Consider the following 27,685-nt stretch of genomic DNA (forward strand, 5'->3'; position numbering starts at 1 on the left):
TCTGTATACGGGGGGAAATATGAAAGTCCAAATACAGTAATGTCTGAGAATCACCTGTAGAAGATCATGTCCAATTTGGAGCTTTTACAGAACACCTTTGCATTTTCTCTTTTCAATGTAAGAGGAAAATACTCTGCTTTGACATAATACACACTCTTATTCACAATTTACAAAATGAGTCACAGGGTGGTTGGTTTTGCTTTCATTTTTGGATTTATATAATCTCTTGAGAATAAAAGTGCTCTGTCTATGTGGATGTAGTTAGATACAGCAGCATCTGTCACCTTATACCCTAGACCCTCAGACTGTGATATGATACAGCACCTTTGAACTGAACCCAGCAGAGCACTAAGCTGACTGGTTGTTCCTGGTGATTTGCTCAACTTCTCACCTGCCTTCAATTAAAACTGATTACAAGCTCCCCCTGATTTTCAGTGGGAGAACAGCAGCAGATCAAACCTGTAGTTCTTTTCATGTTAAGACAGAAAATATCTTGTTGTCTCTGAGAGTCAGACACTGTCACATCTTTTATTTGTGCAGAGAATTGGTCACAGTGAATTAGAGTGAATGAGTTAACAGACTTCTGGAGCTGGTTTGTTTCAAGATGAGTTCAGCTATTGATCTGAGCTCTGAAGAAGGCGTCCAGCAGCCTGAAGACATGGACTTAACCTGTATTGTCCCCCCTGTCAACATGTCAGCTCAGCAGGTAATGTTTTGTTTTGATCAAACAGTGACACAGTTCAGATCCTGAGTCATTTTATATTTAGTAATGTGTGTTTGGTCCTGTCATGAACTGATCAGAAGGCTTTGAAATAAACCCTGAAAACTCATCCTTTATGCACTGAGGAGAGTTCCCAGTCTGACTGTCGTCTCCTGTGGTTCTAGACTGAAGGGCCAGGTGCAGGCGGCGCAGAGCAGCAGACCATGAGAGTTTACCTCAGAGTCAGGCCCTTCTCTAGAGAGGAGCTCTCTGACAATGAAGACCAGGTACAGTCCAGCATCTGACGTGAAGGGTGTCATCCAGGCCATGTAGTGCTCAGTACAGTAGCTGACAGTCATGGCAATTATGGCATCTGATCTATTTTATTTTCATTTATTCATTTGTTGCTTGGGGTTTTTTTTTTTGTATATAGTAATAGGGAACACTGACCAACAAATGTTACATAAATCTCTGAAAGTACTTTTTTAAATGTATTTTTTATTTAGTTGTATGTGTAATGCAGTTTTGAATGTGGTGCTGTCACTTTTCCCATTTATAATTGGACAAAATTTGGTCAGATGCCTGACTGTCTGTCTCAATGAAACCAGTACCACTGTACTAATACCTTTTTTGAAAAGTTTTTATAATATATTCTGAAATAAAATAGTAATCTAGGATGAGGGAAACTTGAGATTGTACCTAGCTCACCCATCTTGCCTTTTCTTTAGGCCTTACTACCAATGTTCCTCTTCACTTTTTTCCTTTTCTCTTAGGATTGTGTGGTGATTGAAAACAGCCAGACGGTGACACTGAACGCACCAAAAGGTTCTGCCACCATGAAGAGCAGTGAGAAGGGCATTGGCATGTCACTCCACAAATTCTCCTTCTCGCAGGTCAGCTACACCTGAAATGTGCTTTTAAGAAGTCTGTGTACACATTGACTCCTAAAACATTCTGGATCGGCTTCATGCCATTTTAGATTTAACACAAAGATTAATTTCCAACCAAGAGTGTCACCATGTTTTGACAGCAAAATGATTACAGATGTTCTAGCATCACGTATGAGGAGAAAAATGCTTAGCCAGTTGTGACTGGGTAAATATTGATATTTTACCCGCTTGTTTGAAGTTACTTTATTTGACATCAGCTTTTAGCTTAGACACTGGGAAAAGACAATGTTAAGATTTTTTGAAAGTGACATGAAGAAAACTTTCTCTCTGTTGACTTTTAGATTTTTGGACCTGATACGACACAGTTTGAGCTGTTTGAGGACGCAGTCAAAAGCCAAATGTCCGACTTCTTGGAAGGAAAGACTGCGCTGATATTCAGCTATGGTGTAACCAATGCTGGGAAAACCTTCACAATCCAAGGTAAAAATGAGAATGCAAGGACATTATAATGAGCTGCAGAAGTCCTGTGAATTTCTTTAATCGGTCTAAGTGTGCTGACTGTTTCAGGAACCCCAAAAGATCCGGGAATCCTCCCCCGAGTGCTGGACGACACCTTTCACCATATCGGAGGCCATCAGTATGAGGGGATGGACCTGAAACCCTACCTGAGGAACGCTGCCCAATATCTGGATCTTGACCAAGTCAAGCAGGAGAGAAGTGCTAAAGCAGCCATTTTTGGTTCATTCAAAGAGGTTTGTATCCCAAAGATGTTTTCTCAGCTCGCTGAGGATTGAAAATATCCGGAATGAGTCACAACAGCCACAGCTCTCTCTGCAACTTACCCTCAACGTGTTTGTCTTTGTTCCTGTCTTAGGAGTGTGATCCTCTCAGAGCCAGTGGTGGTTCAGAGTCTGTGCCTTGTGCTGCCGCTGGTCTTTCATCCTCCTCTTTGTCCTGCAATCGTACAGGTAGCCTGAATTAAATCAACACACTGAACCTATGAAATTTTTTGCAATTAAAACTTAACTTTCAGTTCTCCACTGCAGTGAAGAATGTCGATTAGTGTAGTGCACTACGATCTCCCACTCCTTCATTACTCAGTTTCTTTGGTTTTTGTTGTCCTCTGTTCTCTCTACTTTCTTCCTCCATTAGTGTTGGCCAGTTACCCAACAGAAACAGGCAGCATCCAGTTTGCTTTATGGGTGGCATTCTTTGAAATCTACAATGAGTGTGTGTATGATCTGCTTCAACCCTCCCTGTGCTCCAAGTCCAAGAAACGTGCTGTTCTTCGTGTGTGTGACGACGGTGCTGGTAACACTTATGTTAAAGGTATGAGAAGGACTTTATCTTGTGTTCTGAATGTAATAGTTTTTTGGCTGGACCACAGCAGCGGAGCTAGCCATGTAATAGCAAATGTCACTGACTGAGTGATAATATGTCCACCATTGGTCAGCTGAATGCCACGTAACTGAGTTGGCGTTTCCCCATTGGTCGTTGCTCTTTCAAAATGAATTGACACAAACAGGTTCTATTAGGGGGGGTGTTTACAGAAACGTAGAAACGTTCATTTGAACTAAAGGACAAACTGATTAGATTCTGGTGACTACAGGTCAGAGGTCAAGGTCACAGTGACCTCACAAAACATAATTTTGGCCTGTTGAACACAATATCTCCATAACTCTTCAAGGGAATCCATTCAAATTTTGCACAAATGTCCACTTAGACTCAATGATGAACTGATTAGACTTTGGTGGTCAAAGGTCAAAAGTCAAGGTTACAGCGACCCCAGAAAACACTTTTAGCCATTTCCCAGGACTTCACACAGAAATTATTTAAAAATTTGAAACAAATGGTTAATATTGCTTGATAAAAAGGGATTTAACCTGAAACTACTCTGAGTGGCAGAGGCATACAACAGTGAAGCAGTAATTCTAGTATCAAATAAGACTGGCTGGACCTTGTGTGGATGCTAACCGTGAGCTTAGGGCTACACCTCTTGTTACGGGCAGTCACTCAGACGCTCTGGTTTCCCGGCTGCTCGGAGGCTGCAGTGAAGCAGAGTGGTGCTTACAGTTCACTAAGCCTCGCCTCCATTACAGCAAATAAACAACTTTCATTACACGTGAGAGACAAAATAAAAAAGATATTCTCTCACTTCTGGCTTTTTGTTCAGAGTGATCATTTTACAAGTAAATATAACTGAAATCAGTGTGTTTGACACATGAGTTAAAGACAGAAGACGTCTTGGTTGTAAAAACAGAATTTTAGCAGCAGCAAAGCAGCAGCTTCGAAATAGCTTGGAAGTTAACATGTAGTCTTAATGGGCCACGTTTCAGTCACTATTTCAAACTTGTTCAGTTGTCTGACAACAGAAACAGAAAAACATGTAAATGAAAACAGCTTTATTTGGAATTCAGCTGTAATAAAATACTATATCTTTGGGATCAGAGAGTGGGATGTGATGATTTCAGTTTTTACAACAGGCCCACAACAGTTTTTCTTTTAACTACGTCCTCAATTCTACACATTGACCATGTGCGGTCCAGTAATGTACTAGGTTTTGACCTAGTTTTGTTTTTATCTTGTTTGAAGAACTCCTAAAATGTGTTTCCATTTATTCCAGACCTCAGGTGGATCAACATCCAGAACCTGGGCGAGGCCTGCAAATTGTTGCAGTTTGGAAACAAAAACAGAAGTGCTGCTGCCACAAAGATGAACCAGTCATCTAGCAGAAGGCATTTTTTTTTTTTTTTTACTCATCATTTCTTTACTTGATGTCAATTTTAGTTTTCAAAATTCATACTAGCTTTCATTACAGCCACAGCATATTTACCATGAAGTTACTCAAGATTGATGGTGGAACGGTTAAAAGGATCTCAGAGTAAGTATCATGTTGTGTCCTCATGAATTTTTGAACAATGTTTTTGTTTGTAGTAACACTTTCCCTGTGTGGCTGCATTTGTCAAGTAGTTTTGCAATGACATAAATTCCAGCTTCATCCAAGCACCTTGCACACTGAAAGATTTTTTTGTTGTTGTTGTTGTTTCTCAGGTTTTCTCTGTGTGACCTGGCTGGCTCAGAAAGATGCAACAAAACCAAGACATTCGGAGAGAGGCTGAAGGAGGCGGGAAACATCAACAACTCCCTGCTCATTCTGGGGAAGTGCATCACCGCGCTTCGCAACAATCAGACTGAAAGGTACAGCTAGGTGTAAAGGTGCCAGATGTTTGTTACCTGCTACTCAAGTATGGATGTAACATAAAATGTAAGATAGTTAAAGTGCTCTTTTTCTGCTGTGGTGTTCAGCAAAATGAAGAGCTACATTCCTTTCCGAGAGAGCAAACTTACCAAACTCTTCCAGGCCGTTTTCCTCGGCAAAGGAAGAGCATCAATGATTGTCAACATTAACCAGTGTGCTTCCACCTACGACGAGACTCTCCATGTGATGAAATTCTCTGCTGTTGCCAATCAGGTAGGTCTGAGTACATAATGGTACGTGAGGAATCTGCCTGATGAGCTGAATCGTAAAGAATCTCGGTGAGCAGTTGCAGATCCTGAGCACCACTAACCTCACATGTGTGGACTGCAGGTGGTGCAGGTGATGCCAGCCAAGCCACTGGAATCTCTGGCTCCTTGTCTGGTTGGCCGAGATGGGAAGCCTCTGAGCACTGGGATGGTTGACAACGAGGCACTGGAGAGCTACCTGTCTGAAGAGGAGCTGCTTGATGAGGAGGATGAGGCCGACATGTTTGTGCTGCCACAGAATGTACAACTACTGCTCCATGTCACATTCAAACATTGTTTCATACACGTGTTAGAAATATCAAAAGTGATCCAACAGTATCAGAATCAGCTGTATTACACTTAGTCATCTCAGTTTTAAGATCCAGTACATGTTTTACTTTGAAACTTTCATAGGAGCTTGTGAATATGATTGAGAGCCTCCGAACAAAACTCCTTGCTGAGAGAAGAAGAAACCTGGTACAGGAAATGGAGATTCGCAAGGAGATGGGAGACGCCATGATACAACAGCTCATGGAAAGTGAAGAACTCCGCACGTATGTTAATTTGATTTATTCTTGCCTTTTTGTGATTTCTGTTCATTTGTCTGTTTGGTACAGTATGCATAAACCTTTCATGTATGCATTTGTTATCAGTGGTAATTTCAGCATCGGTCTCCCAAAGTCAATTGTTGTTGAAGTCAAAAAGACTAAAATTGATTTTAAATGTTCAGTCGACAGATAGAAGAGCTGAAGGAGAGCCACCAAGAGAAGCTGGAGAACACGTTTGAGATGTACAAGGATGCTATCAAAGAGCACGCCTACCAGAGCGCTATGAACAATCTGGAGGACGACTACGTGCCTCTGGATGAGTTCATCACAGAACAGGAGAAAGTAGAGGTGTGTTATTTTATTGGCTGGGTTAGGGTTACAGGTCTGCCTTAAGTTTAAGCCTTAAGAGTTTATAAAGATGTCGGCATGTCATGCTGAATTGTAGGAAAATATAAAAATCAGATTGCAAATAACCAGATTGGCTTCATAGTAGTCTGTTAATGTCTCGTGTTATGTGTGTAAATGTGTTATATTTGAGTTAAAGTTTAAACATGAAATTTGGCTCTTACCATCTGTGTAGGCCCTCAGACGTAAAGTGTCAGAGCTGGAGGCATTAACGTCCAGTGCAAGAGGAGAACCAGCAGCTCCATCAGTGGACCAGTCGTGTCAGACTCAAGCATCTAAACCAACGGAAGCTACATCAGGTTAGCATATAGCTTAGCATCTTCTCTCTTTAGGAAATGCCCTCTGGGAGGAGGTATAGAAACCCCACTTTAAATGGTAGTGGGTCAAAACAAACACATGCTGTTTTTACCAAAGCGAGTCCCTCACAAACACAACTTTTTATTTGTAATAGCAGAGTTAACTCGTTTTACCCACACAGGGGAAGATCGATACAAACGTCTTTACAGAGAAAAATGTGCCATCGAGAGGATGTGTGAAGATAAACAACAGGTATGGACAAAATCTGAATCATGTGTCCTAGTCAAAATTAAGCTCAGTCTATGTATGTAATCACTTAAATTCTACATAAAATATTTGGTCTTCAGTTGATATTGTCCCTGGAGAAAAGGCTAATGGAGCTGAGTGAAACTCTTCAGAAGGTCAGAGATGGCTTCCTGGAGAAATCAGCTGAACTGGATGCTCTGCACAGGAAGTCTGATGACCAGGTGAGGTCAAAAGTGGGATGGCGGTCTGAGGGCAGTGTGTAAATAATGAAAATGTGAGCTTTTTGACATGTCCCCAAGAAGATGGAAATTGTTTGTCTTTTGAAAGTTTTGTTTATTTTTTCCCCATCAAGATGAGATCTCTGGAGGGCGTCCTCCGGCAGAATGTTGAGAAGGACAGGGAGATTGGCTCACTAAAGGCAGAACTTGCCAAGCTCTCCCAGAAGTCCCCTGAGCGGCCAAAGACCAAGCGAGGCCTGCTCGCCAACATCAGGGAGGCGGTCACTTCTCCACGGAAGGGGGCAAGTGGCCGAACACTGAGGAAAACTACCCGGACTGCAAACCACTGAAAAGGTTTTTAAAAATGTCTCATGGACAGGTTTAGGGTACCTGGAAAAGAAATCCTAATAACTCCAGAGAGACAACAAGAGTGACTCTCATTTATTATTTTATTTAAGTAGTGTGTGTTTTTTAAACGTTTGTTTTTAATAAAAATGTAATTGCTCAGACTTCGAGGCATGAAGGCTCTTATCTTAATTGACTGATCTCAATTTTGCCCTCGATTCTCAGCTCCATTGCATGATGTTATTTCACGGTCACAGCTCACGCGCATATGGTTTCTCTTTTCCTGAGGTGAGCTTTTTGCAGATAAAAAGCTGGTATACATGCATACATACTCTATTATAGAAACATCACGCTAGGGAATTCATGCTTGGTACACACTCAACCTTTTTATCATCCTGGTCAAATGAGGACAGCCATTATCCACAGCCTGAAGGAAAGTAAACCACAAAAGGGCCCTGATGGAAAGAAACCATGTCCAGCTTTCACTCCCTTTAAGTGCATCAGTATTCACTCTCTTTTCTGCTTATTAGTTCATCTTTATACTGTCAGTGAAATATTTCACTGCTATAGAAAATATGAGGATAATGTATCCACCATGCTTTTGAAATATTTATTATGCCGCATATTGACTTCTACAGTTGAGTGAAATGAGATGTATCCAGCATGGTGTGCGTGAGGTAACAGAGCGCAGCCTCCGCCCAAGTCAGTGAAAGGACCATTGTAGTAGACAGCCAGCTGCTGTCCTATCTCTCTGGTCTCAGTGTTAGTTAATGAGATTAGCTGTTCGTCTTAGTCTGCGTCAGTGCAAAGGGGTCAATCACAAGATTAGCACCTTGCTTAGGCGTTACATCAGTTTATTACATTTTTTTCCTCATTACTTTGACTTTCCCACTTCTCGCTCTTTGTAGTTCAGCCTCTACAGTATGGTTAGCACATGTCATTGCAATTGAGTTTCAGGAGTGGAATATTGCAATGTATCGCGCGGCCTCGGGACTGAGTCTGTGTCGACCCGCAGCCACTGAATGAAGCATCTTCCAGGGGAAGGAAAGGAGCAGGGGCAGCCAGAGAAGTGAAGAGCAGCTGGGCCAAAATCTTGCCTGCTGTGGCAGAGTCTGAGACTCTGGACAAGTCATCCTCATGCCACTTGTAAATAACAAAGTGGGAGATGATTGCACAGTCGGCACAGACAAGGTTTTGGTTGATGGAAAAGCTCTGGTGGATTCTTTGATAAAGGTAAACCTCTCCTTGTATTACAAGTTTTGATTTATGCTCAGAGTGTTTAGACATAAAGGATGCTGAGGTATAATCCTGCTATTACATTTATCACAATAACTTGTTTTTGCTGAATTTTACCCTTTTTTTAAGCAGCTGCGGGTTTCCATCCGATACACTGATGCACTAATGTCAGAAAACAGTTGTTACACAGCACCAATCTCCAACTGTATTTTATATGCAAACATTTGTTATAATAGAATTATTTGCAAAAAGGCAGTTCAGTATTCAATGAGAAGGGTTACAAAAGGTGTAAAAAGTTAAATATATTTTGCAACCATTTTCTCCTAGTAACCTCTTATGTATGCATTTCACCAATTAAAACGTACACAAGACATCGAACCATCTTTTTTTTTTTTTTTTCCCCCCTGTGGCTAAAAAAGCACTCTCAATAAAAAGAATTTCTTGGTCCACTGCACCTTTGTGATCGTTCTCACATCTGTGCTAGATAATGCCATGACTGTGTCTACCTCTTCTCCCCAGTTACTAGCAACTGTATAGTTGTTTAAATTAAAATGTACTATACTGTTTGTCAGTTAATGTAGTTTATAGTGTAGAATAAATTTTGCACAGTGACAGTCAGTCAATATTTCTCTCGGTACAGGGAGTTTGCAGGCTGCAAAACCTATTAAGAATTATTGACTTTTACCATGAAATGTATTTTTATTTTTAAATGAATGTAGTTGCTTTCTCAGAAGATACTTGAGCATCATTGCAGCACTGTCACACGTGGAGAACAAAAGAGAAATCCTTGTAAATGACAGAAACTGTGAAAATTTGAGCGAATATACGGTACAGCTATAATGTAAGGTTAAATAAATTAATAATACAAACAAGTGAAACACTGCAACAGTGCTAAAGGTCAGAACAGTTTTTGGTGACTAACATCCAATATTTAAATATTAAAATAAAACATAAAAAAAATAAAAATGTGAATGAACACATACAGTAAACAATATATATATTTATGTATGAATTCACATTAGTTTTCTTTTAGTTCTGTTCCCTCGTCTCCTCTCCACGTCTTGAAAATGGGCCACTGCTACTCCGAGTGCACAAGGTTGTTTTGGCTTATCTAGAAATAGATCGATGATAATGAGATTATTCATAATATTTTTTCATTGAAACCGCACCTGCTAATCCTCCAGGGTTAAGCTTATGCCTATTAATAAAACACTATTGCTGTATGATTGAGATCATGAAACCATAACTGTTCCTTTTTCCACATTTTTCCCCACTTACTGATTCATGCAGCTTTAGAACACAGAGATGGACATTCACTTTTTTTTTTTTTCTGAGCGGTCCAAAATCAATACATGGTGTTTATTTCTGTCATGATGCACTGATTATTTGTGAATGAATTTGTCTTGGTGATGTGGTCAGTAGTGGATAGCTCCTCAGGCGGGTAAAAGATGCACAATATCTCATTTAAAGAGTGATTAGTGGTCTACTCTACTTGTCCTAGTGATGTGGACAGCAAGGGCGTGTCCACAACTCTGCAAGACAAACTGGAGATTCCCTTTACAACCTTTGAGTTACAGAGGAAAAGTACAGATCTGTTACTCCACTGCCAATGTTTTCGATAAGCCCTTATTTCTTGTTCCTGGTACAGGTGGTGGCATGTTACCGGCACTTGGCCTCATGTGTTGGTGGCTGCACCGACAGCCTGCAGCTGCGGGATGAGTTGCGGCAAACCAGAGAAAAGGCCCAAAAGTTGTCAGTTTCCATCTGTCAACATCTAACCTCACATCTGCGGGACAAGAGTCTGCCTGAGGAGCAGCGTAAGGAGATGGAGCTCCTCTGGGTGGCCTTCTCCTCCAGCCTAGAGCTCCTCCACATCGACATGTGTAAAGTTTTCAACATGGGTGACATCTTCTCTCCGGCCAACACTGCTGCCCTGGTGCAAACTGGCCTCCAAGGTAAATGACAGCCCTGCTCATTTTAGTGCATACGCAAATTGTATTTCAGGCACGTGGTGAATCATGGAGAACAGGCAATATGAAAACCGTTCTAAAAAATGAATACAACAATAACTAAGCTATAACCAACAAAAAAAAAAACCCTACCCCCATGCCACATTCATACATATGAATGGGGCTCTTTAATGTCAGGACAAACACTGACTGCAAATCAATTGTTCCTCTGTTGTCACAGTTAAATTAAGTGTATGAAATGAAGTTACAAGATAAGAGGCTAATCTCTGACCATTTGACGGTTAGTTGGCTTTAAGTGATTAGGCTTGAACATCAGTATTTTCTGGTGTTGATGAAGTGAAGACTGATACTGGTGGCTCTGCTCAGACACCACCAGTTGCATTGTGGAGATGTTGCCTCTCTGCTCTCTGGCATTGTCAGTGAGTGGAGCACAACATCGCTTTGTTGCACATCTCATGTGGCATTTCTAGTACCACTCATCTGAGTAGGCATTTGTTGCAGTGTTTAGTAAGATATCAGGCAAATTTTAAAACCAGATTGAAAAAAAAAAAAAACAATTATGAAACTATCTATTATTAAATGTACCAGGCTGCAGTGTGTTTTCTTCAGTGGTTATAAGTCAGGATGGTTAATATCAGTAACAGGAGATAAATAACGTTTTTGCATCTTTGAAACAGTTTCAACACAAACTGAACTTTATAACCATTATGACGGAGGATTTATTGTTTTATTGAACTCTTGTTGGAGGCCAAGCAGAAAAGCCCCATTGTGTTTCTAGCTTTTCTCATTCATGTTCTTTAAACTTCTCCTGCCATGAGAATTTATGGCAACCCCTACAACTGTATTTGGGGACAATCCCATGATGCTTTTCACCAAGTTTCATGTCAGTACCTCGAGCGGCTAGCTCCATCAACAGGTTAAAGTTAGAGGCACATTTACACATGTTATTTTTGAACCGCATGCCTGATTTTCACAAATTAGATACCATTGGATTCATTGATTCAAGCTGATTTAAACGGATATTGGATTTTCTGACACATTGGATTTTGAAAGTCTGCCTTCGCTACTCCTCTGACAAACTTAGTCCAACCTTCACTAAAACTGTCTCAGCTGATCTTCAGACCAAGCCTCACAAAATTTATAGCATGGATTTTTGATTTTCGAAATTGTTTTTGTCACAGCTAATCACAAATTGCAGTGAAGCCACCAAACAGGAAGTGAGGTCATAGTTCTGCAACGTTTTTATGTATGAAAACTAAACTGGACATGGGACTCCACCAGAAGGAGGTTCAAGAAATCTGGTGCCCTTCGATCTGTGGGAGGTGGTGCAATTAGAAAAATTGCAATTTGCTTTATAACTGCTTTTCTTTGCCTTAAAATCAAAATTCTTGAGTCAAATTCTTGTCCAATCTTCACTAAAATTGGCAAAGATAATCTTCAGACAAAGCCTTCGTCCATCACAGCCAAGCAAAGAGCTAAACAGGATTTGAGGTCTTATCTTAGCAACAGCATGTATGTAGGCAGACCGAACTTGGTCTTGGGAACCCATTTTGAGGAGAAATAAATCATTGTTGTCAATTGGCCTCTGGGGGGGAGTCATGAATGATTGTCACAAATGGTCTACATTATTTACCCTCTTTCAAACTGTACTATAACTGTGACAAGTAGTATTTATCTCTCTGTAGTTGGTTGATCTTGCAGCTCCAAATCATGTGTTTCACCTGTAAAAACCTTCTTAGGGCCCAACTACTGCAACAGTGTGACTGTAGTTGATAAAGTAGGTTCATAAAAATCACCCATGTTATTCTGTGCTGCTGTTACCATTTGGTGTAGGTGGACTGGGCCTTTGCTGCATTTTCTGTTATTCCTGTACTTTGTGGTTATGTTTCCCAGCAGCATTTACATCTGTAGCAGAAACACCCTTCTTTTATCTCATGGATACAATGTCATTTCATAGCTGTATAGATTATTATATGAGAGCAGTGAGTAAATGATGAGTCATCCATTCACTATAAACATGTTCTTCTCTACTCTGGTAAAGCGTAAATACATAGATGAATGTAATTGTTTTTTTATTTTGAATTTTTAAGTGTCTCTTTGTTTCTTCATTTTCTGCCTTTAAAATTAAAGCTTTTTGTAACAGTTTATGAATCAGTCTTTAACAACATTAGAACCAGTTAAGCCCTGTTTGACTGGATGAAAAGTGAAAGTATTGCACAGACTCATTTACCAACTTTAATATTGGTTATTGCAGGAGGAGGCAGTGAGGTAGCAGCTCGGGCGCTCAGCCTGCCAGACCTGAACGAGGCTCAGACTCCAACCCCCGCTGATGGCCTGGAGAGCCAGGAGCGCAACACCATGGAGAAGGAGATCAGCCAAATTGACCACATGATCGACGACATGGAGATGAAAGTCAACGTGTTGAGATGGATGGTGGAGCCCCACGGGCCGCAGTATGCAGACCCCCTCAGCAGCACCGACAGCGCCTCCCTGGCTCTGCTCTCCGTTGATGAGGAGCAGCCTGGACACCAGCCTCTATGCCAGCGCAGTCGCATCTTTGTGCTCTTACTGCTGTTTGCTGTTGTTTTGTTGGCAGCCACTCTATCAGTCTGTGTTGTCTTCTTCTCATGAGCAAAACCTTAATACACTCAACTTATTTCCTCTGTAAAACCTCAGCAAGATGCTAAGTAACACTGTTAAAAAATGGCAAGCTAGCAAGCAAGTACAGTAGCTTTTTCTTTACATACTCTTTCCAAATAAAGTTACATTTGGTAACAGCAGCTAAATGATCTACTTTTGTGTAAGATATTTGTCTAAAAATACACTGAAATAAATCTGGATGCAAACCAGTTTGCCATTTATTGCAGTGAATCCAAAGCTGCCATATATTTTAAGTCTTTGTTGAACAAAGTGACAATAAAAATACGTGGTTGCCAGTTAGAAATTATTTCATAAAGTAAAATAATTATCACAATTAGGGACAGGTGATTGATTTTACCTACTCAACTGTAAAAAGATAGAGCTTATATTTCCCTTAGTTCCTGTACAGTATGTTCTCCTGACTAGTTTGTGATACATGACAGGAACAGTTTCTGAAATGTCAGACGCTTGTCACATTTTTTCCCTTGTTGCCATGAAGAAGATATAGGTGCTGATGCTTTGTAGCTGATATACTGTAATAAGCAGAATATTCACTTCCAATGACTGAAACTTTTTTTTGATTCAGTGTTATTGTGTATATAATCTGTGCTGTAGAGACCTGACGGTGTAGTTATGCTTATAAAAGTATCAACTTTGATATGACACTGTTGTTTTTCAGTCATTTTTACTGATTAGCACTTTAGTAAATCACTGATTCAGTGTATACAATGCAACAGGAAATGTACAGACTTCAAATGGCATTAAACTACAAATTTTATCATTTTCTATCATTATTGTACTTTCTAAATGGGTAACTGCAGAGAATCTGTGAAAATCTGTAAGGCTTGTATGTGAGATAGTATATAACAAACCCAATAATCCCAGGTAATGAGAGGGTTAAAGGTACACTGAGCAGTCACTCTTAGTGGCCTGTAAATAAAACTTGTAGCATTAAGCCCTCCCTCCTTAACTGAACAACATACAGAGCACAGTGTCCATCTACAGGCTGTAACCTGTACCCATAACCATTTCCCTATGGAGTATCTTTATCTTAATTTCAATGTTGATTTAATCATCAACTTTTAAAACCATTATACAAATAATTTTATTTTTGAGTATTTTGTAATCTCACCTAATTTTAATTTTTTTTTTATACATCTCAAGAAATAACTTCACAATCATCAGAAAAACATAATTTGATTCAACATAATTACAGTAATGTAATTAAAGTAATGATAGCACGTTACTTAACTGAGCATGAATGAATAAAACTTATTTATGATGAAGAAATATAAATGGAACCATTAGATACATTTAGACACTTGATTGAAAACTCAAGTTACTGCGCTTTTATTATATTATTTTGCAAGTTCTATGTAATGTTTATGCTAAAATTACAGCTGAAAGCACTGAAATCTAAAAGCCAAACGGTCTTAGAGATAGTGTGTAACACCAAGGGGTGATCAAATAGTCATCCAGCCTAAAGTTTACTGCATCTTGTTTTTAAGAGTGGCATGACAGCTTTGAGTAGGCCTAGCCATAGCGTACCTTAACTACTGTTTAACCGTTTGGTGCAAAGCTTGTACGTCAGTCTTGTTGTAGGATAACATTGCTAGGTTTGCAGGGAATCGCATTATCATCACTTTCTATAGTGTCTGATCATTCTACAACAACAACGACATATTATTATTTGGCAGCAGTTTTATGTCTCCCAGCCAGTGTGGTTTCTGCTGCCACCCCAAAACAATGTGACAACGGGATTTATTTTGAAAGCAAGACCAGACGTCCGGGAGCTTCCTGCGTTACTGAGCTTGATGGTAAAAGTAGGTGAAAAGTTGCAATGCAGCCTAGATAGGCGCTGTCAGAACCTGTTCCCAGACGGAAACACAGCCTCGTACTTCAACCTGCTGCTGGAGGGATACGAGTTGTGACCATGGTGCTGAAACAGTGTCATCCTCGACTTAAACGGTTTGTTCTTAACCACAGAGAAAAGTGGTGGGATCCTTCTCTCCATCAAGACAAAGTGGGCAGTTTTGTGCCAACGGCATCGAGATTTCCCCCGCCCATGTCGACTCTGATAGCCGTCATCACATCACCATGTCTCCAGTGTGGCATCGCTGAACCTTCCCGCAGCTCTGAGAGGCCGTGGGGAACGAGACGAGCCCCCGGACTGAAGCATCTTTCTGCTGTGACACGCATGTCTGTAAGAGGTAACTAGTGTCTTACCCACAGCGACAAACGTCACACTGCTTGTGAGCTTTAACAGCCCCAGTATGTAGCTGAAGAAAATTATGTATAGACCTACATCAGTGGCACAAACTAAAAGGCACTTTATGATCACTGGCTGAACAGTATCTCCTTTGACTGTCAAATTAAGAGTCCTCTTCACCTCTGCTGAGGTCACCTCTACTGAAAGGTTAAGCCTGATCACACATAACTAAGTTAGGGCATAGCATTGCTGCTATAGTCTGAACAGTTAAATGTTAGAGGTGAACTTCATTATAATAATGGTCACAAGGGCCAAATGTGGAGCTGTAAACACAACTTCTTCACTGGTTTATGTACAAACTGTTAGGGCTAGTAATTACTTATCCACTCTGAGTGATAGTCACTGAACACCTCAGCCTAGATTAATTTAATATTACAAACTGGAAAGTCCTGCAGTTACAGCTCTTCTTATCCAACTCAGTGTTAGATATTTCTAAAGCCAGACCCTGATGCTACATGTGTTCAATAGAAACCACTGCCCCCATCCCACATTGTATTTACATAACATGCCACAGTGCCTCTCTATTTTGCAGGTGTGTCACCTTTATAGTGTTGTTATATATATATATATTTTTTATTTACGTAGTACAAGACCTAACAAAAATCACATCATCATAATTTTTTTAATTTTCAGTGAAAATGAAAAACAACTCAAATTGCATATCACAATATCTGCCAAAAAATCGCAATACGATTTTTTTTTAGCATATCGTATAGCCATATATATACAGTAGTTTATACAGTAGTTTACTTTTGTGAATTTGGTTCAACCTGTGATTATCCACACACTTAATGGACATCATATGGACAATGTGATCAGTTCCTCAGGTAGTTATTACCCTTTCATGTCAGTGTTTTGGCTTGATGCAGTAGCAAAACCACTGACATTGGGTATATGGTGTGGGAAAAAAAACAGGAAAAAAGAATGTAAAAGATGCAGCACAAAACAGCGCACTTGTGTGCCTACACAACCTACAATTGTTGTCTTGTAATATAAAATACCAAATAAAACCTATAGGCTACATGTTATAAATATGATGCTCCAAAGGAAAATTGCTATTTTGAATAAATATGTAATCCACTAAAATATAAAAACACAATATCCAATGTGAAATATCCACAGTGAAAAGTCTGTGACAATAAGAAGAATGTGAGAAAATGAAAGAAAGCAGCTTTGTTTACAGTTATAAACACTATTTTCAAATATCTTTACATTAACATGTTTATCCAGGGCCATTAATACTGTATGACTATACATACATATACACCTGTAATGAAGCGTAATTAAAAACACCCTGTTATTCATGTCACAGGTGCTGACAGGAGGTACATGAATACAGGAAAATAGTAATGTGTAAACACATGTTTCAGAGCTGAGCACCTCCATCAGAGCGTTCCAGTATGATCTGAGACCAGATGTACCAAAGTGTGAAGGCCGAAAGCTGTTTTTTGACACACATGCGGTGGTACGACTCCTTGAAGAAAATGGTTCGGCTTCTTCTCTCACTTCACACGTTTTCTGTGTTTCTCTCCGTCGATAATAACAAGCGCTGTCAATTTTCCTCATTAATAAACTTTTTTTTTCCATTAACAGGTTTCACAACGCAGCAAGCTGAGGTGATAGTTAAGGTACTGCTGAGGATGACCAACTCTAACATGGATGTAGTCTATAATGACATGGTAACCAAAGTGCAGCAGGTGAGATTGTGTTTAATGTTGTGCATTTCACATTTACTGTAAATACAATAAAAAGCATTGCTCTGTCATTGTTACTTCACTTGTTCAATAAGGCTGTTGTTAGAAATGTGAACATATGCTTTCAGCTGACATTATTTTAACATGCATTGATATAAAAACAATATGTTTCACCAGTATCACCAATATCATTGCAATAAAAGCAAAATATATTTTCTGTATTTTTATATCCAAAATCTGCTAGTTACTTCCTAGAAATCCTTAAATCTTTTATGGGCATGTTTAATAACAGCGTATTAAATCCTAAACAATACTACTGTTTTAAATTTAATTATGATGTAGTTCCATTTGGGAATTCTAGTCCCAGCAGCAGAATGAGAGGAATTATACCACATCTCTCCTTTATATGGTTGTTTCATTGTCACTTGATACAAATGAAAGATTAACAAGTTTTATTCCATATTGGTTGAATAGCTGGTTAAATAGGGTTTTACTCACTTTTAGTGTCCTCCTTGTTTTACTTGTCTTTTTGTGTCCGGATGAATGTTTTGCTTTGCGGTACCTAGTTTTTTTTTTTAAGCTCTTGTGTGTGTATGTGTTTGTTTGGTTTTATGTGTTGTCTGACTTTGGCAGGAGATAATGCTGCAGCGTGTGATGTCTCAAATAGCAGCTGTAAAGAAGGACATGATAATCCTTGAGAAGAGCGAGTTCTCCACTTTACTTGCAGAGAATGAGGTACGTGGTTTCCCCAGGAGTAGGTTGCACCTATGCTGTTGCTGTTGTACCTAAATTGATTTTGACAAAACTACATGCAGAAGTCATGTTTTTCTAAAGTCAGAACATGTCGACCGTGTGGACTGTACAGTGTGTTTGTGTAAGCATTTTCTTGTGCTTGTGTCTGTTGATCTGTTTTTGATTCATATGAATTAAGACTTTCAATATTTCAACATTTCTCCCAGAAACTCAAGATCCAGTTATTGCAGCTCAAGGTTCAACTGGCTGTGAGTGGTTCACCTGATTCACTCAAATCAGTTCATGTTCATGTTCGAAGCATTCCTTTGTTGTTTGTTGTGAATTTCCTTTGTGTGTCTTCACCTTGCAGGATGTAATGAATAAAGTGCGCTCAGACAATATTTTGGACATGAATTTGGAGAAAAGCCGTGTGAAGGAATTGGTAAGTGTTTGAGGAAATTTAATAATGAATTAACTGAGTGTGTGGAGATCTGCTGACTTCACTTTTAGCAGTCTTGTAGCTGCGTGGAAGTAATTTATTATGATAAGCCCCCAAACCTTCTGATTAAAGGGATGATGGACTAATAAATAAAATATGAACCTGCCAAGTCATGCTTCAAATCCCCCTCTTATAAATAAAACATTACGTATTATTTTCAGAAAGCAGAGCATGAGAAGAAGCTTCTGGAAACGCGAACTGAAATTATGGAAATGGTTTGTATATGTGCAGTGCACCTACATCTTATGACATCTAATTTTTATTTGATGGTATTCTGCATTATGTGCAGCCAAGGATAGAAGCTTGTGCCTGTCTGTTATAAATATCTGGTAGGTCTTTGTTTGGGCTTTTCTTTGATACCTGACTGTTTTTTACAGACTGCAGAGCAAGATCGTCATTTGACTCAGACCAACATGAAAATAGACACTGAAGTGGCCGGTTTGAAAACCATGTTAGAGTCTCATAAACTGGATACTATAAAATATCTTGCAGGTACGTCTTGACACTTTTGCATTATTTAATCAGCAGTGATAGCCTTGAGAACTTGGGCTATCAATCGATTACTTTTTAATGGTAACTGTTCAGAGTCATTGTAGTGGGGAAGACTCAGATATTAAAGTGGCGTCTTTTGCTCAGGGACCTATAGCCATAAAGGCTGAAAATGCAACATGGTTCCCTACATACATGTTAGATACAGAATATATACATGGAATTTAAAAATTAAAGCATTATTAATTTAAAAAGGTTTGTTTAAGTGCTAATTTTGACAATTTGTCACTTGTTTAAACTTAAATTGTGAGGAAAAAGTTGATCAAACATTTGATGTAATGAAGAAAATAAGAATAAGACTGTGATAAGTATAGTAATGAATGACCTTAATGAATGGCTTTTTTTCTCCTTTAGGTTCAGTGTTCACTTGTCTTACTGTGGTTCTGGGATTCTACCGTATTTGGATGTGAGCAGTTGTCAGCACACAGTAACATGTTCCAAACATTTGCTGAGCGTTCCTGTGAAAGCCCAGTATTCATGTCAAACGATGTTTTGACATGTCCTTCACCCAAGCAGACTGTGGTTATGACTGTCACATGACCTGTCTTAATACTTGAACGTTCAGTGCATCCTCTGAATCTATCAGCATTCAGAGACCTATTCTCTTTCACGTCTGACCTCATTTTATTGCATTTTATTGATGAATATGACTTTGCAATTACTGCTGCAATCTCATTGTTTTACCCTCATTTTCAGAAGGAATGATAAACTGAGAAATAGTAGTAAGGAAGTAAGACTATTCCACCTGTTTTTGATTAAATGAAAAGTTGAAGCTGAAGTTAATTTTTTTATTGTGTAAATATTTTATTTATGTATTAAGCTGTAAATAAGATATATGTCTGGAATTCAGAAGGGATTTATGTAACTAAATTATCACATATATTTTACTTGTATCTATCGTTATCTCTTGTGGTTTCAGAAATGTTTTAAAGGGACTTTTGGATATTTGAATAAAATAAATAAATGTAACCTCAGTAACCTGGAAATGTGAGTTAATTTGTAGCTGTCAGGGAAAAGTATAAGAATGTCAGTTGTCTCACTGAATAATTCCAGCATAAATGAACAGACATGAGCCAAGTTTACTCTGGCTTTTATTTTGAAAAACCTTGACTCGGAAGTGTTAGTACTGCTGTGTTATACTTCGACACATGTGTTGCTGTCAAAGAAGCGTCTACCAGTCAACAAATATCCACACCACACTGACCTGTAAGAGTACATGTATATGCTAATACGTGTACAAACCGTCAGAAGTTGTAAATAATAGTTTGTGTTGACTCAGTTGTTACACGAAGACCTTTTGGAGTAATTTCAGCTAGCGGCTAAGCTAGCAGACCGAGCAAAGGAGTAGAAGGTAAGCGTTGTTATCTGTTGTGTTACCACATGTGTCGTCATTTGGTAGGAAATGGTGTAGCTCCCAATTGACAGTGTATTCTAGTGGCTGGTTGAGCGACCGATTTTCTGCTTTTTGCAACACATTGTTATTTTTGTGGAAGTGTGTTGGATATCTTAGTCAGTCTTAAACCCACCTTTAAAATTGTGAAACCGTTATTACGAAAACGTACTTGGTTGACAAATAGGGGTAACTGTTTAAAAAAAAAAAAAAAGCCACCTTGAGATTTGTAAAACTCCGTCTAGACCATATCAGACCAGGTCAAAAACCAGAGAACTTAAAATTTCTCAAATGTGGACTAGGTTAACACAGGTGTAAATACAGTTTAAAACAAAGTTTCAGAATTGTGAAACATTACATGGATTTGTGAAAACTTAAAAAATTACAATTTCTCTGCTTTAATCCTATGATGAATATCAGACCAGGTCTAGACCAAAAACCACTATACTTAAACTTGTCAAATCTAGACGAGATTATACCACAGAATCAAAAGACTTCAAAACACAGTTTCAGATTTGTGAAACCTTTTATTCTATTTTGAGGACAGAAAAGTCTTGTCTCATCACATCAGACCAGGGGTTTCACAAATCTGGAACTACATTTTAAGCAGTTACTGGAGTCAACTTGTTAATCAAGTCCAGATTTTGAGCCTTGACCTGGTCTATTAATACTGTCTTGAAGGAGAATATACAGTGAAATTGCGCTTTTTTTAGCTTTTCATAAATAAAATTTTTATAAGTTTCTGATGAAGCGGTTGAAACCTCAAAACTCGTCAATAAATGTGGGTTATAGTCTAGTTTGTTGTGTCTTTGCAGGGACTGTTGAGTGTTCCTGATGCAATAATGGCTGATGCATTCAGCAGCAGCTCGGAAACAGTAATTCAGCGTGTAGTAGATGTCACAGTAAAGACAAATACTCCTCCAGAAAAACTTGAAGAGTTGTATCAGATTAAGAAGATCTGCGACTTTATCAGTCAGCATCAATTTCAGAAGGTGAGGACATAATCTTATTCATGTAAACATTTCAGTCCATTGTTTCCCACACAGATAAAAAAAAAAGTCTTTGATTAGCTGACAGTCAGCTAAGCAGATCAAAAAAAAAATGCTTGAGAAGTTTATTTGTCTGAACTGGTTAATGTTCACAGGTTGCTCTGCAGTTTCCTGATGAGCTGCTGGTGGATTCAGTTTCTATAGCAGTAGAGATCGAGAGACACAGTAATGCCAAGCCATTCATTTTAGGAGATACATCCTATGGCAGGTAAGACACCAGGCTTGCCTGAGAAAACCCTTACTCGGTTATAATAATGCACGTCACCATCAGTGCTTGGACTCTTCGTGTAAAGTGAGGTGTTTTAATGAATGAGGATATTAACCTTTTGGCAATTTGATTTATTTATTCATTAGCATGTGTGATAATATGCCTTAGCATGGGAGCTTGTTGAAGTCATAAAGTACCAGCCTTTGCCTCCACACCATGAGTTTTATTTTGATGTTTAAGCACATATTTCAGATTCTTTTCCAAGACTTTCAAGGAGCTATTTGTAAGTTTTGGTATTGCTCATTACTCACCAGTCTAGAAAAATTGTTGTGATCTCAGCATCAAACGTCATTCTTTTATCACCAAGACCTCTCTACTCCCCTTGAAAACAACATAAATGTTAACTGCTGTCTCTATCGCGTCTTTTCTTCTACTGAAGTTAGCACGCTAACCAGCTAGCCCCGGCCTGTCTAGGCAATTTCTCATAGCGACTCACTGTGTCCTCCAGTCTTATCTAAAGATGTAGCACTGCTCAGAGGGCGTATTATAACCTCTTGTCTTGTAAATGCAACAATGGCTGAAGCTCTTGTCAGGAGACAATCACCACCACCTGTTCCTGGCAAGAAACTACGTTTGGCGGCAGAGAAAACTTACAAGTAGCCCCTTTAACTAAACAGGTTGTGAGTGAAAAGCTTTATTTGGTTTGTGTATTTGTTTAATAGAGGTGTCGCTGTTTTTGTGTACATTCATCATTTTTTATTGAATTCTCTCGAGCAGTTGCTGTGTGGACGAGGTAGCTGCCGAACACGTCGGAGCCGATTGTATTGTGCACTATGGCAGAGCTTGCCTCAGCCCCTCTAAAAGACTGCCCTTGATGTACGTGTTTGAGAGAAGACCGTTGGATGTGGACAAATGTGCCTCCACCTTCAGAGAACTCTACCCTGACTCACAGAGTCACATCATCATCCTCTATGATGTTAACTACGTTCACGCTATGAGTAAGATATCCCAAAGAGCTATCCTCTAGTCCAACAGTGGCACATCACTTCACATCTTTCCCTTTCAGTAACTGAATACAACATGTTTTCTTTTTACAGATGATCTTGTGACACTTCTGTCTCCAGAGTATCCAAACCTTGTTGCCTCAGAGCTTGTTGTCGAGGGGGAGCAGTGTTACAGTCACAGCCGGATCAGACAACATGATGATACCTGTCAGTCAGAACAAGACAACCGGCAGGTTATTTGTCAGTTTGGGAGGCAGTTCTCCTTGAAAAGTGGTTCAAGCATAACAGATTACAGTATGTTCTATGTTGGCCAGGAAGGAGCTGTTCTTACAAACTTCATGATGACTTGGAATCGCTGCTCATTTTGCTCTTTTGACCCCATCACAATGACGGGGAGGACTGAGTCCGTGAGCATTAACCGTGCACTGATGAAGCGATATTACGCTATAGAAAGGGCCAAAGATGCCAATGTGGTTGGCATCCTGGTCGGCACTCTGGGGGTGGCTGACTACCTCACTATCATCCAGCAGCTGAAGGAGACCATCCACAGAGCTGGCAAGAAGAGCTACATGTTTGCCATGGGGAAACTGAACGTGCCCAAACTCGCCAACTTTCTTGAAATTGACATTTTTGTGTTAATAGCGTGTCCTGAGAACTCACTGCTGGACTCAAGTGAGTTCTATAAACCTGTGGTGACGCCATTTGAGATGGAGGTGGCCTGCAACAAGAACAGGGAATGGTCAGAGGAATATGTCACAGACTTTCGACGTCTCCTACCAGGCTAGTTTCAGATTTATTCAAGTCAGAAATTCCTAAATCTGCTCTTCTCAACTTTATGTTAAGGGACTGTATGGAAATTAGGGAGGGGAGGTCAGAAGAAAGGTTATGTGTTTTTATTTATGCTGAAGGATGTGAATTTGCAATATTTGCAGTGGGTCAGTTTAAGAAAATGTTATATTAGTTCAGTTTTATGTTGTCTTTATTCAAAGTAAGAGAATAGGAAGAACAATAATAATTTTTTTGTTTGAAATTTGGTAATTGTTCATTCTGCTTATAGATTGCACTGATGGCTACTGTTGTTATTCCATTCATGTATTTTATGTTTTAAATTATATTAAGCCATCTTGGAGTTGGACCAACATTGTATTATATTTTAAGATCTGTTGTATTAAGTGGAGGGTCAAAAAAATTATAGCAGTCATGCTGAGGAGGATCTTTTTCTTTCTTTTTTTACAACCTCCTCCCCACTGCAGTGATTTTCACAAAGTTCCATATCTTTATTGGCCAAACATATTGGCCTTTATATTTTTATCATCAGTTGTCTTTTGCTATGTCCAACTTTTTCTTTTTTTAATCTCAACCCTGCTCCAGGTGGACAGAGTCATGTGCCTTTGGCTGATCAGCAGGAGGAGGGAGATGAGACCGACGTGTCTTTAATCACTGGAGCTCTGCGAAGCCACAATCTGTTGAGCATGGAGCCAGCAGTGTCCTCATATGGCTCTTCTGTGGTCCTCAGGAACCAGACGCTGACAGTCGCCAACACAAACTCAGCTGGTATGGAGCACTAACAAAGTTCAGATACTCCATTTAAGACATTGTTTGCTTTACTTTCCATACATCCACAAGTTTATTGCAGAATTTTGCACACATACAATAACTGTTACATTTTGCATCTTAATGAATTATACATAAATACAGAGAAGTAGACATTTAGAATCGTCTTGTATTACAATGACATGTTTTTGCTTTCTGTTTTCAGCATCTTTTCTGGCAGAACGGAGTTGGCGTGGCTTAGAGCAGAAGTTGGGAGAGACACCCGTGGTGAAGGCAGTAGAGGGCAGAAGAGGCATAGCTATTGCCTATGAAGAGGAAGGAACGTCCTGAAAATTTACCAGTAATCTACAAGGTCTTCAACAAATAATTTAACCATGACAGCTTGCGACTACAAATGTGCAGTATATACTTGTAATTACAGGAAACTGTAAGTAATTAAATGGTTTCACAGTCTAATTCCAGATATCACCAGTTTTTATCACATCACCAACAGTTACAACCTGTAACAATCTGTAGACCCTGATTAGTGAAAATTTTGGTTGATAATAAAATGGCTGTGGTAGGGGCACCTGGCCAGTTTACAGCTGTGGTCGACTGAACTGTTTAATTGTCCTTGGTCACTCTTTTAAATTACTGTCCATTCACAGGAACTTCTTCAACAAAGGATGCAGGGAATATACCAGTATTCCCTTTACATTGTCCTTCCAACCAATCCTGGTTCACTAAAGAAAAAGATGGAAGTTATGAATTAGAATGACATTTATTGATCAAATCATAGGATTTCTAAATATTTGGGATGTATATGGCTGAAAGAAGCGAGTCTCACCTCTAGAGAGCAATGTGATTGTATCCCCTTCATGAAAACTGAGATCCTCTGGGTTTGACGACTCATAGGAATGAAGTGCCACCAAGTGAATCTCGGTTTGTGGCTTTCCATCAGTTTGCTAAAACCACAAAACAGGCACATACAGTCCTTTCTCCTTAGTTTCATCATAACATAAGCTGAAACTAGTGATCTTGGTTTGCACTGGTTTTTCCAGCTTACAATGCATTTGCAAATGATTCTCTTTTGAATCTTTTGTCAGTCACAGTTAAGTCATACAATTTTTTTTTGGTGTTGATTAAATCATGTCCATTTAGGGTGACCTGATAGTAAGGGCGCATACCACATGGGCTCAAAAGCCTGCATGTTATTCCCACACTCTATCCCTGTATTTCCTGTCTGTCTCCCCTGTCACCGTCTAATAAAGGCATAAAAATGCCAAAAAAACCTGAAAAGTAATCATGTCTGCCTGTGCTATAGTGATGTACCACAGTTGTTGCATTCCACTACAGGACCAGGAGTTTTCATTAGTCAAAATGTTTTCTCCCTGACAAAAAGGGAAATTCTCAGGTAACCCTTGAAGACTTTTTATCAGGAAGATAGTAAATTATAAGCAGGTTCCATTAATGAATTCTGATCTCACCTTGACCCCCATTTTAGGAAACTATAGTATCAACCAGAATCACTGTATTTTGTGAGGACAGTATACACACTTCTTACCTCCTTGGTGTTACACCACAAGGTGATGTGTCTATCCTTGACATGACTCCACACTCTTTCCATTTCTGTGTTGGCATCGATCACACTTCGTTCATTGGCCTCGGATGTTAAACTAAATTTAAAAAAAAGGACTGAATTTTGTACTCAGCAGTAACACAATATACCAAACAAACTGGAAGATATTTTCTAATGTGCACTCTACCTCAAGGTGATTGCAGTAGAGGGGAGATTCAGTTTCTTACTGATTTTCTCAATCAGTATGACATAGGGAGATCCAGGTGGTACCTTGACTATAAAAGTGAATGTAAACCGGACTTTGACAATATATGAATTGTCAGTAGTTTCTTCCTGGCAATGATGAAAGAACCAATTCTCAGATTATTACAGAAGTGAGATAAAAATCCACCCTTCATTGCTGCCCAAATAACAGGTTGGTACATTTTGTGGATCAGGGGCAGGACTGGAGAAATCAGGGATTTAACCCAGCATACCTTACATTGTGTGTCTTCACTGCTGTTATCTCTTGGAGTACCACCTTAAATACAGAAGATGGAAGAAAAAGGTTTTTTTCTTGTATTCGGTCAAATAGAAACACGTCCTCTTGTGATACAGCATGTGTTTTGACAGACAGGTATGGGATTGGTCGACTTGTTTACCTTGTTTTCTCTCAGGTCTGGTTGGTGGTTCTCGACTTGGAGGTGTACGTTTTCCCTATCCACGGTTATTCCCATCCAAATAATGCCATTCAAAATACAAATAAATAATGATGGTTTTTATACTGGCATAACCTCGTAACCTGCAACATACTACAAAACTTGAAAAAATACCTAATTTCATCACGTCGTTTTAGAAACCTTCAGATTATTATTAAAAATAAAGAAAAAAGACCCCTGATAATATATTTAACAAACCTTTTTAAAGTTGTAAAATGTTTGACTACGGAAGATTATATTGGTTCAACACATACTAATAAGCTACATAAAAAAACAAATGATTCCTACTATTGTAATGGCTGTACAGTGTGTTTAAACAAACGCAAAGTAAGAAAACTTTGAAAACTAAGAAGTTTATTCCTCACCTCATTCTGTTTAGAAGCCAATGAGATCTCCAAACGTTCCAGGTAATTGTAAGGAACAAGTCCCCTCTATAATTGACAGGGTAATTAATTGAATAATGGGTTATATGCGTATTTCATTAGAAGAAAAAAAACAAGTTCCATATGGTCCACAGTGGCAGATGTGCAGATTCTGGATCTAGTGGTCTTACTCTTTCATTGAAGATCACAGATGCCCAGTTGTCAGTGCCCTTCTGCAGTACAAACACAATATTGCCCGGCACTACAGCCAACTCATCACTGGTCTCAGGGACAAACTCAAACAGGACAGTGTGGGGTTCTCCTTCCAAAGCCCTGTGCAGACAGAAGATGTCCATGTGGTATAAAGGCACCTGCTGTACAAGTGGTAAAGCATTTGTAACCTGCTGTTCCTTTGAGTTCATTTACACAGTGATTCATTTTCCTCTTGTGAAGCATATTATTCATAGATTTGCTCAACTCTATTTTTTAAAAATATATTAGTAAGACTGTTCTACCTGAGGACTTCAGGTTCCTTTGGACGAGTAGGACCATCTTCAACCTGTCAAATGTAAACAAAAACACAAAGCATCCAATCAGTATCAAGACTGGAGACAGTTTCAAATGTAGTCGTCTCAAACATGGTACAGCACAGCATCACAGCATCACAGCAATAGTTTCTTATTTAAAAAAAAAAAAAGTAAGAGCTTATTTAATATTATTAATTCATTTATGATGTTGTGTTACATCCTTGTATTGTAGTCACCAGGAGCCTACTAGTTGATCAAGGTTGTGAATAATCTGAAGTTTTTTTAAATAATTGTATATATTGTTTGGCATATTTAACATAATATGCTGCTGTGCGGGGCAGATTTCTCAACAGATTGTGCTGTTTCTATTGAGACAAAGACAAACCCATGTCACCTGCGGCTGTAACGGAGCAAACCCAGAGAACTCATCCTGAGGAACAACAGAGGCGACCACCTGCAGATAACATAAAAAAGTAGGTTATTTACTGTTTATCACTTTGAAATTTTATTACAGTTTACTGCAAAATATTATCTCAAATTTATTTATGAGATTATAAGTGTAGAAGTAAAAAGTATGACGATAAGGTTGTGTT

At 39.1% G+C, this 27,685-nt stretch overlaps 5 protein-coding genes across 5 annotated transcripts in view; 4 read left to right on the plus strand and 1 right to left on the minus strand.

Moving 5' to 3' along the window:
• Positions 1-481: 481 nt before the first annotated feature.
• LOC111648841 (kinesin-like protein KIF20A) lies at positions 482-7,272 on the plus strand. Its single transcript, XM_087171245.1, is given in 18 exon segments — positions 482-706; positions 886-987; positions 1,474-1,593; positions 1,932-2,070; positions 2,158-2,342; positions 2,465-2,558; positions 2,743-2,919; positions 4,214-4,325; positions 4,409-4,471; positions 4,642-4,798; positions 4,907-5,062; positions 5,180-5,356; positions 5,509-5,648; positions 5,825-5,990; positions 6,223-6,346; positions 6,526-6,596; positions 6,692-6,811; positions 6,943-7,272. Coding segments are annotated over 18 exon segments (2,421 nt in total). The 5' UTR covers positions 482-604; the 3' UTR covers positions 7,159-7,272.
• Positions 7,273-7,864: 592 nt separating this feature from the next.
• rgs9bp (regulator of G protein signaling 9 binding protein) lies at positions 7,865-13,657 on the plus strand. The gene is made up of 3 exons (XM_023398559.1): positions 7,865-8,386; positions 10,038-10,344; positions 12,614-13,657. Exons 1-3 carry the CDS (start codon positions 8,291-8,293, stop codon positions 12,988-12,990), a joined length of 780 nt encoding a protein of 259 aa, XP_023254327.1. The 5' UTR covers positions 7,865-8,290; the 3' UTR covers positions 12,991-13,657.
• Positions 13,658-14,766: 1,109 nt separating this feature from the next.
• mcur1 (mitochondrial calcium uniporter regulator 1) lies at positions 14,767-19,716 on the plus strand. The gene is made up of 9 exons (XM_023398558.2): positions 14,767-15,209; positions 16,639-16,755; positions 16,862-16,965; positions 17,596-17,697; positions 17,922-17,963; positions 18,065-18,136; positions 18,355-18,408; positions 18,571-18,685; positions 19,097-19,716. The coding sequence occupies exons 1-9, from the start codon at positions 14,933-14,935 to the stop codon at positions 19,150-19,152; spliced, it is 939 nt and encodes a 312-aa protein (XP_023254326.1). The 5' UTR covers positions 14,767-14,932; the 3' UTR covers positions 19,153-19,716.
• Positions 19,717-19,866: 150 nt separating this feature from the next.
• Positions 19,867-24,530, plus strand: dph2 (diphthamide biosynthesis 2). Its single transcript, XM_023398562.2, has 7 exons — positions 19,867-20,093; positions 20,948-21,124; positions 21,277-21,389; positions 22,167-22,387; positions 22,487-23,173; positions 23,765-23,947; positions 24,153-24,530. The coding sequence occupies exons 2-7, from the start codon at positions 20,975-20,977 to the stop codon at positions 24,275-24,277; spliced, it is 1,479 nt and encodes a 492-aa protein (XP_023254330.1). The 5' UTR covers positions 19,867-20,093; positions 20,948-20,974; the 3' UTR covers positions 24,278-24,530.
• Positions 23,989-27,685, minus strand: part of ncf2 (neutrophil cytosolic factor 2) — a 6,155-nt gene continuing 2,458 nt past the window's right edge. The window contains exons 5-14 of the mRNA XM_087171241.1: positions 27,487-27,555; positions 27,081-27,124; positions 26,757-26,898; positions 26,569-26,634; positions 26,147-26,201; positions 25,982-26,025; positions 25,693-25,838; positions 25,491-25,602; positions 24,774-24,891; positions 23,989-24,669 (exon numbers count right to left, since the gene is read on the minus strand). Coding sequence (XP_087027367.1) covers positions 24,578-24,669; positions 24,774-24,891; positions 25,491-25,602; positions 25,693-25,838; positions 25,982-26,025; positions 26,147-26,201; positions 26,569-26,634; positions 26,757-26,898; positions 27,081-27,124; positions 27,487-27,555 — 888 coding nt within the window. The 3' untranslated portion in view covers positions 23,989-24,577. The remainder of the gene's footprint in view (positions 24,670-24,773; positions 24,892-25,490; positions 25,603-25,692; positions 25,839-25,981; positions 26,026-26,146; positions 26,202-26,568; positions 26,635-26,756; positions 26,899-27,080; positions 27,125-27,486; positions 27,556-27,685) is intronic.

This window comes from Seriola lalandi, unplaced genomic scaffold (genome assembly GCF_002814215.2).
Source record: "Seriola lalandi dorsalis isolate HSWRI2012SDOR001 ecotype SW California unplaced genomic scaffold, Sedor1 jcf7180002049658, whole genome shotgun sequence".
Classification (NCBI taxonomy): domain Eukaryota; kingdom Metazoa; phylum Chordata; class Actinopteri; order Carangiformes; family Carangidae; genus Seriola; species Seriola lalandi.